Source organism: Cyphomyrmex costatus, unplaced genomic scaffold (assembly GCF_001594065.2).
Source record: "Cyphomyrmex costatus isolate MS0001 unplaced genomic scaffold, Ccosl1.0 scaffold91, whole genome shotgun sequence".
Classification (NCBI taxonomy): Eukaryota; Metazoa; Arthropoda; class Insecta; order Hymenoptera; family Formicidae; genus Cyphomyrmex; species Cyphomyrmex costatus.
In genome coordinates this window covers 104,006-119,239 of record NW_017280495.1, presented here as the reverse complement: position 1 = coordinate 119,239, position 15,234 = coordinate 104,006, and the positions used below count along the sequence as shown (strand labels likewise).

Here is a 15,234-nt window from a genome sequence, read left to right as displayed (position 1 = left end):
CGATTAACTTAATCGACCGATTGTTACATTGAAACTGACCAATCGCATTTGCTGTTCACACTAAACAAAAATTTTGGTCCAATGAATGATCGTTAATCAATGTTCATCTTAATGTCATCTTAATAAAAGATGAACAGTGAGTTAAACCGAGATTAAAGTTAACCTATATCGATGAAAACTGCGTCAATTGGGCCGATTAGGTTAATCCGAGTTGGTGAGACCGGGTCATAGCCAGATTAGGCTTAACATAAGTTAATCGGATAATGAAAAATCGGGCCTAATTGTAGAGGTATATTCCGAAAAGCACTCCAGGCATGTTCGTACTTCGCAATTCCCATAGTCGCGCATAACCGCGTCGGAAATTAGACGCACGTACGTTGCAGTAAATGAAGTCCGACTGAATAAAAAAGTTTGAACTAAAATGGAGATCAAGAACAATGAATTAAGTAATAAATTTCAGATTTATTTTCTTTATTCTTAGAATTAGTAAAAGATAAATAGTAAATTAAGCACAGAAATTAAAATTATCCGTACAACACAATTGCTTGCAGCAGCACTGCTGCAACTTTTGTCGTAGTACCGTATGGGTAATCTTACATCGGTATAAGCAAGCCTATAAAGACAGACGGAGAAGTCGTTTTCATAAAGTTTGCAAAATTGATTTGCGATCAATGCGATCATTCTGTAACTTGTAACGAAAATTCGGTATCGTTATACTGTCGTTGCGCAGGTTTTATACCATGTAAAATATCTGCGCAACGACATCCGTAGCTAGTAAAATTGTCGTTAGATTTACAGAATAGACCTACTCGATTAATTTGATCGATTGTTAATACAAATTGATAAAATTTTGCCTACAACAAGACAATTCGTTTTCCTATGCGTGAATAAAGTTTCAGCTGCATTATATTCGCTTCTTTCAATGTAAATTAACAATAATCTCGGTTTAACTGACTCCTTTATCTTTTTCTTAAAACTGATGAAAGATAAAACAAAGTAAAGTTAAACCAAAATTAATGCTACGTTGATAGAAATGGACATAAATGAATTATAATGAGCGTTACTTACAATTAGTAAATTAACTGATGGTTGATCTTTTGGAATTCGATCGCGATCCAGCTCTGTTAGGAGCGTCTATCTCTAACACAGCCATTCGAATTACAACGTTAGAAATGGAATGTGAAAATTGAAGAAAAGTCAGGTGTATTTCGAATCTCGACATATTAACTTACCCAAATTCTCAAAAAAGAAAATGTTCGGGAAGACACGTGACGCCCACAAAGCCAACCTCAGACACACTGCTGTTTCTGTAGTTTCCGAAATCCGCGGCGCCGCCGTCGACCGAATGCGGTGAGATTGGCGAGAACCGAGGAAACCATCGAATGCGCTGCGCGCGCATATACATGCATGCGGTGGGAGTGGGAGAAAGGCAGCGCATGCGTGGACAAAACGCACAGATCAGCCGCATCCTTTCCGATTTTAAATTTTAATCACGGATTTCACGTGAACGGATTGTCATTTTTTTTTTTAATGCCGCATACAAAAACAAATAGTACTTTTTCATATTAATAGCAAATGTTTTCAATTCGCACTGTATCCAAAGATTTTGTTTTAATTAATAAATCAGAAATACATACAGCTGGGAGAAAGTGGAGGGAAAATAAAATTTTAAAGCATGTTATTAAAACATTTTCAAAATTATCGGAATTATATCCTGAACTTTCACATATAATTCGCCTCTCGCCGAATCTGTGTTAACTTTTTCACAAATCTGGCATCTCATTATTGCATTGTTTCAAAACAGTGATATGCAACTTGTGAATTTTTTATACGTCAGCTTATAGCCAAAAATATAAAATCATATTTTCTATTTTATATTTAAACAACATTTCAAAACAAAACATTATACAGCCTGAAAGGCTTTATCCGTCTCTAAAAATGCCTTTTGAAAATTTTCGACCATTAAAAAAAGTTGCGCCTCACTGTTTTAAAGTATTTTAAATTGATAAATTGCGTAAATAAATTCGAGGATACACATAACGTTTGTACAAAACCGCTCTAATGAGATTACTTTAAGATTCGCGAATGGTCGAATCGCATATTTTCTCGCCGCATATTTTATTATAAAACATATAAATATTATCACAAAGTATAAAACGAAAACCATACGTCGTACAATTTTTTAAAGAAGCAATCTTCGATACACAATCAATATCACAACAGCGCAGTCGTTTCGATTTGCTCCTTTTTCTTTCACTTCAATCTCACACATAATTATTCTCCTTCTCGGCAAAATTGTTGATACTATGTCGCTTAATTTTGGAAACCTGCGCATAAATGTAAAAAATTGATCCGATAATACTCGTACGAAACACGTTACACACGTACCAAGTTAAATGGTTTAACTTTCGGTGTGATTCTATTAGTTTCCTTCAGCGGACTCTGCTGTTTTGTTTTCCCGACATTTTTCTTCTCACTCATTGGAGAGTATCGCTGAAAATTGATTGAGCTCCTGTTCAAGCGCTGCGGAGACTGCAGATTATTCGTATTAAGCGAATAATGCCTCGGTGGCGTCAGGAACTTCGGAATATCGTCCATTTGCTGACGCGTAGGTGTCGTACATTTCTTTGGCGTTGGCAACTTAGACATTCTAAAACATAAACGAATTCGATTCTTACAGCTTCTTCCTATTTAAAAATTTTTTCCTTCCTTTTGAAGTAAATGATAAGCTAAAGAAGCGATAATTATTTTAAATTGGCTCCTCTCTTTTATTTTTGATAAATGATAAATTAAAGAATGATAATAAAAGAAGTGATTGGTTTAAATCGGTTTGCTCTTACCTTTTAGGACTGTCCTTTCGTTCATTGCTCCCGTTCATGTTTACATATGTAGTCACCGGCGAGATATCAAAGGAAAGGTTACGCTTTTTATTAGCATTGTTCAACGGTACGATCTTGCTGTTTTGGCCGTCTGGCGTTGACGAGGCTATCGGTTTGGATTTTGATTTCTTAGGCATGTGATAATTATCTATCGAATTTGGGGTGCTGCTGATTATTTTATTACTCGATGGAGTAGCCTTGTCGGATTTTGGTGGTGTAATAATTTTAGAAAACGAAGCCTGTTTCTCGAGTGATACTACATTGTTGTAGAAATTAGCAAATTATAATATTAGTTAATAAAACATTAACGCTTAGTTGCAAATTATAATAAAAATTATAGCAATTTTTGTATTTTGTTTATTTTAATAATTAATTCTATTTAATAAGCATTTGAGAATATTATCAATTAATCAAGTTTTCTCGAAATATTTAAACTGATTTAAAAAAGGGAAACTTACCTCTTCTTTTCTTCATATTATCTACAGGATGCACTGCTTTTATAGGACCTTTTTTGTTGACTAAATCTGATTTTTTTTTCAGTTTATTTTTAACTTCGCTTATAGCAATGGATCTCTCTTTTTCTTTATTAGACTTTGCAACTTCCACTGAAATTTATTTTAAAACGTAATCGATTATCTATATGATATATCTGAATGATCATTTAATAACAATGCACAGAATATATAATACAACTTACCCTTTCTTGTGCTGTACGTTTCAGTCACAAGTTTTTTATTTGATAAATTGTTAATAAAACCAGGATCGCTTGAAAAACGTTTCTGACGATGCTCTAATTCAGATGTATTCTTACGTCTGTGTATTTGCCCGTTCTTGGGTGACGACTCAATTGTAGATACACTTCTTCTATCTATCTTCTTAAATGGCAAAAATACAATTAAGAAGACAATTAAAATTATCGTAGAAGATAAAATAAATATTTACTTACTTTAGATTTAAACTCTAAGCTTCGTCTATGCGCCACCTTAGTGGTGGACGAATGTACATTGCGACTAGTTTCAGGAGGATTTTGTACAGACGTAGTCTGTTGAATATTCTGCTTTTCAGTATAATCTGTTTGTATTTCATTTTCAGTGCTATTTAATGCGGTATTTAACGCTCTTCATATATTTTTAAGTAACTTTATTGTCATAGCATCTTCAGCCTGGCCACTCAATAATTTTTTCAAATTTACTAACAGTTCTATCGCTACCTTTTTATCCACTTGATTATCTTTTTCTTTACGCTTATTGTGTTCTGATAAGTTAGATGTACTCATACAATCTTCGCTATTATCTTTACAGGATGAAGACATATTTGATTTCTCAATGTTAACAATATTTTGTGATGCATCTTTCGACTTATTTATGTCTGGCAGCGAGTTTTCATCATTACAAAATTCTGGGGACAATATTTTACAATCTTCTTTTTCGTTTTTATCTGTACTCGATTTATCGAATCTTTCGATACTTTCCGAGGATATTTTCTGGGAACTTTGTGATTTATCTGACATATTGAAATAAGTTACTAATAATTCTGTATTATTTTTATAATTAATATCTAAAATATTTTCTAAATTATCGAGTAATTTTTTAGCTTCCGGATTACTTTCTTTAACTAATTTTCTAAGATCTAATAATAAGGAAGTTATGTTTTGTTTTACAACAGAACTATCAGTTAATGGTGATTCCATTTCCTTAAATATATTCTCTTCGGCGCTATCGATACTTGCAGGAGATTGCTTTGTATCACTATTTTTAATATCTTTTAAATTGTCTTCTGACGACATAGGTAAATCAATTAAATCATTTACCACAGGTTCATCCTCAAATGCCGGTAGTAATTCTGACATCCACATAGTATTATTTGAAATAAAATCATCTTCTGTATTAGCTGATAAAAGAAAGAACAATGAAAAAAGAACTACTAAGAACCTAAATTAATCGAGAATGTCACAATAAATACATAAAATACTTACATCCAGAATCAGTTTTTGATGCCAATTCCTCAAAAGTTTTTGCAAGTACCTTGGCCTCACTTAGTATTGACTTATCGGCTTTGCTCTGTAATCAATTTTTATTTTCTGCTTTAATATGAAATAGTTAAAAAATAAATTATTTTTGTGAAACTGTATATTTATGTTTAGATGTTGAAATACTAAATAATAAACACAAAATTAAACTTTTTTTTTCTAAGTAAATCTAAATGCTATACAAAATATAATTGTATTAAATATCTTACAGTGAATACAGAATCTGAAGAACAAGTAGAAGATAAACTTCTGTTAAATTCTTTATTTTGTTCTGGAACAAATACATCGACATCTATTAATTTATTATTTGCGGTTTGTTTGATATTTTCCTGTTTTGCAGAATTCGAGTTTTCCTCCGTTATTCTCGAAATATTGGTTGTATCATTCATAATGCATTTCAATTTGTTAAGTCTTTCCGCCAAGTCTGATAAGTCATACTGCTTCAGCTTCGTTTCCATAAAACTTTCAGTTGTACTCATCTTATCCCGATCCATTTTCAACAAGCCATCATCCAAAAAAGCACGATTCATAGGATCATTCGACAGTATCGATGACGACAGTGAAGCAGAAGTCAATTTTGATATGGACGAAATATTTGATAAACTGGATAACACAGATTGTTCACTTCTACTCTCTAAAAAGCCTCTGTCCAGGAAGGTTGACATAATGCTGTTGTCACTCTGCAAAACTTTCCTCTGGTTATCTGTTACAGATTGTGATCTTCTATTCTTATACAGTAATCCTGTTGGTGATTTTCTAGATCCCTGTGATAATGAACGCTGAATATCTGACTGCTTCAAATGTTTGATGTTTGAAGGAAAAACAGATTCTTTGAATGACTTGTCTTTTTCTAGAAAAGGTGACACTTTATCATTCTCCTTAGACTTAGGAAATCCTTCCAGTAACGTGTCATTCATTGCAGACTGATTTAAGATAGATAGCTCGAGTGAGTCTGGGGCAACAGAAATCTTACGTTCCTGCTTAGAGAAAGATACACTATCTGCTGCATCGTTGTCACAAACGTCAGTATTTTTCACATCGATACCAACGTTCTCCGTCTTGATCTTCGCTTCTCTTTTGTCTCTGTTGAATAAACCGAACCTGCTTTTGAACAACGACTCGTCGAGCATACTCGATGTCTTGTTCATCATTTTGAAATATTTCTTTTTCCTAGGTGTAAAGTCGTCTGTAAAGTCCACTGATTGTGCGTTTCTCAAACTCTTAGATCTCAAAGCTCGTTGCAACATCACCTCGAAGGGATCACCCTTCTTGCTGACATATTCGGCAGTCTCATGCAACACTCGGTCGAATGGATTGTTACCATCGCCTTCACGCTTCTCCGTCGCCGACTCCAAGCCCACTCCATCGTTGCACTCGACACTCTTCGGCACCGGAATCAGCGGTGACGCCAACTTTGCTGGTTCCAGCATTCCCCTCACATCAGGACTGTTCAGGTCTATCAAATCGCACATTCTGATCTCAAGTCTGTCTCGCCAACCGTTCGGGAGATCCACCGGTGTTTATGGTTTCGCACAGTCGCTAATAAAAAGGAAAAAAAAAACAAAAACAAAAAGAAAGTCGACATACATCTGACGAACCTCGTGAATCGTTTCTAGCTGCAGAGTTATAGACTTGACTTATTACCTCGCTCCGTTCTCTGATTTGATGAATTCTACGAACATTACAATCCACGCGAAGGACAATGTTTTCTGTGATGTTTCACTTGATTTATTTATTTATGTTGTGTGTACATACATATGGTCCGCAGACTCCCCGATATATGATCCACGCGGTTTACGGTTACTTTTAAATCGCAACGGAATTGCCGGGCGCCCTCTGTCCAGCTGGCCGGAAGAGGTACAGGTGTCGGCGGGATCAGTCCTTTGATTTAAAAACGTCAATGGCCGTAACGAGAAATAGGAAGTCGTTAAATTCATATTTTGAACTTACATAACTCGCGTGACAAAACTATTTTCATAATTCTATAAACGTATAATAAAAAATGTTTTATCAATTAATGAATAAACAAGGAATGCTTGATATAAATAAGCTTTTATTTTGCACAGGCTCGTGTAATCACATTTTTTTCTCATTTCTTTTGGATATAATTTATTTTATAAAAATTAAGTACACAGTAGCATACATGTACAGAAGTATATAAATAATCGTTATTTTTTTCGCGTAATCATTATCCTCAGGCAAGATGTAAGGCACATATATTCATTCGTGTCGTTTGAGTACTACCCTAATATGTACAATGGATATTTTCACTAGCTTCTGTGTTAATTCACAGATTGTGAATTGGAGTACTTTCGTAAGCCAAACGCTTAGATAATTTATTAGAAAAGTTTTATACACTTGTATTTACAATTTTTGTCTTTTGCTGCCATACGCTAATATCAATTATCAAAATAAAATTTTATCATATCTCGTTCTTGTTCACCATATAACGTTTCTTCTCAAAATAACGTTTTATATATATATACAATTTTGATAACAAATTACTGTCAGAGATATCATGACATATAATATTGCATTAGTTATAAATAACATACTTATATAGTAAATTGTTTTTTCTTTTGCAGCTAGGAAAACACTTATAAAAATAACAGGCATACACACCAAGATAATGTTAACAATATATGACTCAAAAAACGTCTTAATTATTTGATTAAAAAGGATATTACTAGTAAGTCTATATTCGTAAAATGACACTACCTTATTTTCAACATTCGCGAATAGTTAATGTAACTATACGTATCATGTATCCTTAAGTTATGTACTTTAGAAATACATAAACTTTTAGTATAAAATTCTTAAAAACTAGTTCGCTTGTTAAAGTGTGTAAAGGGATAGAAATCATGAAAAAGGGATAAAAAAAATTACTAAACAATATTATTCAATGCTCACTAGTTCACGACCGTTAAGTAGATATGTAACAGTTGAGTTCAGTTATTTCGCAGGTACATTAATTTAATTTCACATCTACTTAACGGACAAGGGTATCAATCAAATTCTTATAAAAAGAAAGATAAAGACAAAGCATATATCATAGGATGCAGACAGATCGATTTTACTTTCTAATTATGCACTCTATAAAATGGGACTATTTCGGTTGAAATACTGTCTTCGTAGTAATAAACAGAAGAATTGAAAAAAAAAATATCTCTTTATAATTTATATAATACTATACTCGATAACCATTATATTAAATTTTTTATACTGAATATAAAAAATATATAATACTTGCCAAGAAATCTGCGACGTTGCAGATTTTTTTCCGTGTGCAAATTGCGTGAAATGAATCCCAATCTACAGTAGCGCGGATATATTTGAGCATATCTACTTAAGACACCCTGTAAATGTCTTGCAACAGTCTCATCGTTGCGATAATAGCTGAACGTTAATACAGTCTATAAGTTACATTTTTCAATGAGATAACGTATCGACAAGCCCTTACGTTTCCCCCGCAAAATAAAATTAATATGTTCGTAAGTTCGATCAACGGTGTAAACGTCCGTCTTCGAGGATGCGGGTCGGGTCGGGTCGCGTTCTTACCGTCTATAAAACAGAGATATAGCTGCAATCATTCTCACAAACGTTGTTCGATAGGTAGCGGCCCTTGGCGCAGAGACGACGGCTCGCTATGTGACGTGACGTTCACGTCAGACCCAGCTGCGTCGCCGTTGTTATGGCCGTTGTTGCTGCCATTGTTGTTTTGGCCGTTTAGAAACGATGTCATTTCCATCGACGATTGTTGTCCGCTCTGGATTTAGAAACATGCGTGTTCGTTCGCTTCTTTTTTCAGATCTAGAGCGTGTAAGTGGTAACGTGCGTGTGTCGCGTTCGGAAAAACAAAAGAAAAGCGGCTCCAGAGAGAGTGCAGAGAGCGAGTAGAATTAAAGAGCAGCGCGCGACCAATGCTAAAACTAGAAAAGACTAGTCTCCTTAATATATCGGGCAATTTAATGTCGAATTTACGCTTGTTAGACGAGAGCAGAAGTCGATGTCGATACTGAAATATCTTGCTTATAAATGCAAAACTAATTCAATGTTGTTAAAGCGATAGAATTTTTATGTATGCGATTAACATGTACTTTTCCGCGCTCGTCTAGAATCGTACTGACTTCCGGAAGGAAAGTAAATGACTGATTAAAGTTGAGCAACAAGTCGAGTATATTGCACCCAAAGCGAGCGCAGCTATAGAATTGAAAGCTTGAAAGCGAAATTCAGTGATTTCTCATTATCGATGAATCAATGCAAAATGACCGAATTCAGTTCCGTTACTTTCTTTCAGTGAAATAAAAGTGCAAATGTTGTTACTTACAAATACTGACCTTAGGCTGCATTATATCTTCGGACGTGTCGAGACCGGCTAGCGGATTGGATGTAATATTAATCTTAGAGTCTGTGACCCCACCGTTAATTACTCGTCCATTTGTTATTGGTTTACCTGCCCGTCAAAATAATAAAAGAATATGTTATCTACATTTAAAATTATGAAAAAATTCCGTTTTATCAATTTTTTTTTCTTCAAAACACATACCTTCACTTTGCGATTCCTGACTTTGCTTATACTTGGCTCTTTTGTACAGGAATCTCGCTGCGAAGGCAAGAGCGACCAGAATGACCGATGCTCCAAATACTCCACCGATTATGGCATGTATACTAACATTCTTGTTATTCTCGCTCGGTCTCAATTTATTTTCCGCCACGACTTGCTGAACTGGATGCTGAACAATGAGCTTTAGAGTTTTATGTCGCAATATTTGAGAAAATTCTGATGCTGCGTCTACAGAGAAACTTTGAATTTTGAATTCATATGGAGTATCGGGTTGTAAGTGGGCAATGGTCACGTTGGAAGCTTCCTTTCCCTCGACAGTGGTTTTCAAATATTCACCGGCTGAGGTAGACGTTCGATGGTATATGTAAAACCCGTCGATTTTTGCTGATCTGTTGGGATTTTGCCAAAGCAACAACATCTCATGTGGCCCTAACGCTTCAACGCGAGTCAATAAAGGTATTGGCATTTTAGTGCTTTCAATACCGGTATCCTTATGGAGATGGAAACGTACAGAATTCTTACTCAACTTGTTATCGTTATTCGAGTACACCGCAGCGATTCTAAATCGATAAGTATGCTCGGTTTGCAAGTCGGCCACTTCGAAGGACCGCACATGATTCGGTATCTCAGAGTTGGCAGTCATCCATTTGTTTGCCTGTTTGCCACTCATCTTCGAGCCTATCTCTCGGTATTGAACTTTGAAAAACTGTATTGGCAGGCCCGTGTTCTTCGGTACTGTCCATCGCACCATAACGGAGATATCAGATAATCTTGTGATGATGGGCACATCGGGAGGATTCAACTCGATTTCTGCTGAAAGGACAAAAAATTTAATAGAAAGGGGATCTATCTTTTAATTAAAATATAAAAGACAATAGAATCAAAATGAATGTCATCAATATGGAAATATAGAATATAAAAAAAAAGATGAAGAGCATGATCACTTTTTATAACGATATTTTCAATAATGTATAATTATGTAATTCATAACAATAACAAGTTGAGTGAGAATTCTATATGTTTCCGTCTTCATATATCAGTATTGAGAGCATTAATTTTCATGGTACTCGTAATTCTTTTTGCTTGTACATTAAGGCCGTGTTTAAATATATACTGTCAGTACAGTTCACGTTATGTATATTATAAATTTGCAATACTGACAATGTCCGGCCTAACTAATTAGAGCTCATATATCGAAACAGTAAAATTATCCACCAAAGGCTACACCATTGAGTCAATGGTGGGCGGTAAGCGTAGGGAAGGCATCGTTCGGAGGAAAAGTGATAAAAACAACTAGCTTGCTCGCGCTGCTGCCTTTGGAGGCTCACGAGCTCTGACCAGGGGCTCCGCCCCCCAGACCCCCACGCAAAAAAGTTCGATCTTCTTGCTTTATACATGCATATTTAATAAATCAACCTGGGTGCTATCTGTATAATACAGAGATTGGCTATAATAAAGAAAAATTCGGCATTATATTCACAATTAAAAAGAAACATTAGAAAAAAAATATTAAATAAAATTAATAAAATTAAAAAAGCGCTATAATTTTTCAAATTTTTTTCAATTTCTATATGTAATTTTGTATTCAATTAAGAATCTCAATTCGAAACGTCAAGTTGATTATTATCAAATCCATATGTTAAAATTAATTATGAAAAAGAACGCAGTTAGAACTAAAACCCCGTTAAATTCTAATCTTACAATTGTTAATAAAAATTATGAAATCTGCATTTCTCCTAAATTTCTGAAAGAAAATCGTGCTAAAGGGACTTCATCGGCGATATCTCAGCCAAACGTTTGATAAAATGATAAGAAAATATACGAAACGGTGATAACACAAAACAAATAATTACCTCCGTCTCCCTTCTTTTTTGCTTCTTTATTTTTATTACGTCTACCACCGCCCCTGGTATGCTTATGCCTTGACATAGTTCCGTAGTTTGGCTTCAATTCGGCTTTGCCGCCGACAATATGCTCTTTCGGTTGAACCTGCAATAGGTTGTATCCTGAATGCGACCCGTAGTCGTTGCTGGCGACGCACTGAACAATCCCGGCGTGCTTCTTCTCAACGTCGGATATAAGAAGAGTGGAGCCTATCATCTCCTGTGTCTTACTAGGCATCAAGGACTCTCCATTGATAAGCCATTCGACGATTGGTTGCGGTTCGCCTGTTACGTTACACGAGAGCTGCAATTTTCCACCTTCGTGGAATTTGCACGCGCTCGGCTGTCTCGTGACCCTCGGTGGTTCCATCACTTTTAAAATAATTACTGATTTTACGAAATTGTGAATATCGTAGGTCCACAAACAATCATATTCCCCGCGATCAGACGGTTGCACATGGACCAATGTCAAACCGATGGATGATTCCACAGTCTTTGATGATAAAGAGCTGCCTAGACGACTCCAGGTGACTTGTGGCACAGGGTAACCAGCGCCGAAACACTCCAACGTAATGTTCTTGCCACGCGTAACTGTGTATTCAGGTTGCGGATGCTTGATGAAATACGGCGTTCGAAAAGTTAAGTTCGCGTGTACCGTCAAAATGGTCTTATGATTGCTTGTGAATGTTACCATCGTTAAATAATTGTTAACGCTACAATAGTATGATCCACTGTCCGCCAATTTGACATCTTTGATGACCATGGTTTTGCCATTCGCTACATTCGCATCCTTGATGAGCATGTCGTTCTTATAAAACTGCACTATAGCTTCTGGTTCGGAATATGGTACGGGACATGTGATGGGCACGGTGTTACCTTCCGCCACCTCGATGTAAACATCGTTTTTATCGAAAAACTCTTGTATTGTCGCAAGCGTTAGTCTCGCTGGATCCGACACTAATCCACTGCTACCTGAGAGGAAATTAAAAAAATATATATATACACACATCTCTTGGTATAGAAACCAAGATCTCTCTCGTAGGTAGCACAATCTTAATGCTTGCGTTAAATATAAAACAAAGTATAATTAAATTAAATAAAATAGAAAATTTTTAAAGCTTCCACGGAAATTTTCTATACAGATGTTATACGTTTTGCGAGTTATCTCCCTGCCCAAATTCATTATTAGAATGCCAACGTTTCGTGAACATTACAGTTCACGTTATCAGGATGAGAAGTCTGAGAGTATCAACGAAACGCATAGCTTCTGTAGATAAAAAAAATAGATTATAGATTAAAAAAGTATATAAAATATAAATTTTCGGGATGACACTCACCGAAGAAAGCAATGCAACGGTAATCTCCGGCCTTCGATACGTTGTCAAAGGAGACAATGAGCCGAGACGTTTTGCCACCAGTATTGCTGTAAGTATCAGATGATAGTGTCCATTTGTTCGAACCCAGAGGCCTGTGATGCCAAGCGAAACGCTCCGCAGGGATGTTGAGACTACATTCAAAGTTCACGTCATCATACAATGGAACTGCTAGGGGTTGAGGGTGTCGAGTAAAGGACATATTCATCTCAGGAATCTTGTCGTTCTCTGTCATTATCAAAAGCATCATTATTATCCTCTTTCAACACGGTGCTCAGAGTATATTTACGTAACACCGTTCCAAGAAACTTACCGCATGTATATGCGATCGGACTGTAAAGCAGGATAACGATGATGCCACATAAAGAGGAGATAGATGTCATCTTGACACATTCTGCAAGTACGAAAGAAGACAGTGCTATTACGTTAACCAGGTAATTTGCGTTCTATTAATTGTTTTTCCAGTCCTTCGTTCGCGGGATAGCAAATATGCGGCTCGCGGAGTGTTGGCGAAGACCTACTAAAATTAATACCGAGCAAGCACACCGTTTAAGTTTAGAACGCCCGTGTTCACGAGAAAATAGAACGCATTTTTCATCCTAGAGACACGAAATGGTAACGATAGAAATAGAGGAATCCAACGTTCAGGAATGTATGATGTGTTCATGCACATAAGAATACAGAATATAGCAATAAATTTCTGACGAGTTGGAATTCTGTGTCTATCACCTTATAGCCTACTAATTAGCATTCAGATTTTTCATTTTGTTTATATGCGCTATAATCTTGAAGCAGATGGAAGAGTAGATATGCTACAGTCTATAAGCGATCAAGATTGGTTGGCCTTTTATTTATTTATTTTTTTTTTGCAGCGTTGTGCAACGGGAGGCGATAATTATCTACATATCGCTTATTTGTATACTATTTCTATCGCTATTCCTGTCGCTGTTGTTTCGCGTAGCAAAGTCTAAGACTTTAGACACAATAAAGTACAACATATGCGTTTATCATTCTGAAGTTAGGAAAAAGCGGATAATATTTAATATTAAATATTAAATCTCAAAGGAGTTTTTCCGTCGCAATACACTTTACAATCCTTACAATATAATAATAAAAAAAAATTATTATACTGATAAAGTTTATAAAAAGGAAAAGAAGAAAAGAGAAAAGAAATGCAGCGATTAAAAGATGTAAGCAAAAGAACAACCCTTCGAATTACAACGACGAATGAAACGAGCAATGAAATGTAACGGGTTTTTATTTGCCGTGTAATGATAATGAGAAAAAGGGAATCGGTGGTGAGACTGGGTGACGCGTGGCTGTCTAGAAAATATCCATATACGGCGTCGAAAGCTGCTGTTCATTGCGCGAACCGTTTTACACCCACGTGCCCTCTCGTGCGTGCGAGGCCATCAGAAAAGTATACACTCGCGCGCAGCACGCCCGCGATGGCGAAGAGCGACGGTAATAATTCTTTTTCGTCGAGCTACATAGCGCTACGATATGCTGCTATACGCGCGTAGGTATATCCATTCACATCACGGATCGCGACGTCGTACTACGCACCCACACGCTTGCCTTAATGTGTATGAAACTATCGCGTTGACTTTTCCCAATGGCGGAAAAACTTGGTGAACGAGAACGCACCTCGAGGCGATATTAAGATGTTTGATGCACGAAGAATATTTTCTTCGAATCTGTGATTAAAATGCACAACGACTATACTAATCGACTATTATATTTCGTATAATTTTTTTCATTTTTTCACCAGCACTAGTAATATTAAACACAAGTGATTAATATGTTGACATATCTCTTTCTTTAATTCAATATTTAATAGAAGACTTCAAAATATTAATTTTAAATAATATTTCATTAATTGAACAGTTATCCGACGCGCATAAGAATAGAAATTGGCGCTGATTGAAAAAGAATTATTAACATATTGATCTCATTTAGAAATTATTTTTTGGTCTGTTACTAAAAATGTGATAATTAAAGAACTTTGAATATTCAAAGCCTTCTAGTGTTATATATGATGTAATTTTATGAAAATTTTCAAAATTGTACATGCAGTCTCTATATGTCTTTTCCCTGTATATCTTAATGCGTAGGAAGATAAATCAGATAAAGTAAAGTAAACGAATGAGGAAGAAAATAAAGCGGAATAACGAGAAAAGTATATCTCAAATTTATCATTTCGAATGAGTAAACTTGAGAAAACAAAAAAAGAGAGAGATAGAAAGATTGAAGAGGACAGGGGGTTAATGAAGGAAGAAAGAGGGAGAAAGGAAGGAGACACTTTGAGTGCTGGTAGATTATCGGCGCGGCGGCAGTCCACTGTGTTTTATGTACGAAAGAGACTCTTAACTTCTGGTTAAATGGTAGCATAAATGGCGGTGGTATGTAACAGGTGAGAAGGGCCCGCAAAGAGGCTGGTTTCCGATGTTACCTCTCGTAAAAATAAAGAAGCCGAATTCCAAAGCAGTGGTTGTCCACTCCGCGC

At 35.8% G+C, this 15,234-nt stretch overlaps 2 protein-coding genes across 6 annotated transcripts; both read right to left on the bottom strand.

Annotated features, from left to right (window-relative positions):
- Window positions 1–1,931: 1,931 nt before the first annotated feature.
- On the bottom strand, window positions 1,932–6,380 carry LOC108781813 (uncharacterized). The gene is given in 8 exon segments (XM_018549898.1): window positions 1,932–2,327; window positions 2,389–2,650; window positions 2,841–3,135; window positions 3,338–3,484; window positions 3,577–3,754; window positions 3,826–4,769; window positions 4,855–4,939; window positions 5,118–6,380. Coding segments are annotated over 8 exon segments (3,237 nt in total). The 3' UTR covers window positions 1,932–2,264.
- Window positions 6,381–8,148: 1,768 nt separating this feature from the next.
- LOC108781825 (interference hedgehog) lies at window positions 8,149–13,234 on the bottom strand. Of its 5 annotated transcripts, none has more exons than XM_018549910.1 (6): window positions 13,042–13,234; window positions 12,693–12,956; window positions 11,326–12,327; window positions 9,455–10,285; window positions 9,246–9,361; window positions 8,149–8,674 (listed from the first exon to the last, which is right to left on the bottom strand). In XM_018549910.1, exons 1-6 carry the CDS (start codon window positions 13,109–13,111, stop codon window positions 8,501–8,503), a joined length of 2,457 nt encoding a protein of 818 aa, XP_018405412.1. In that variant the 5' UTR covers window positions 13,112–13,234; the 3' UTR covers window positions 8,149–8,500. The 5 variants fall into 5 exon arrangements, with proteins under 5 accessions (XP_018405412.1, XP_018405413.1, XP_018405415.1 ...); XM_018549911.1 differs by having other exon boundaries at window positions 9,455–10,282; XM_018549913.1 differs by having other exon boundaries at window positions 8,595–8,718; window positions 9,236–9,361.
- Between the last annotated feature and the right edge of the window lie 2,000 nt (window positions 13,235–15,234).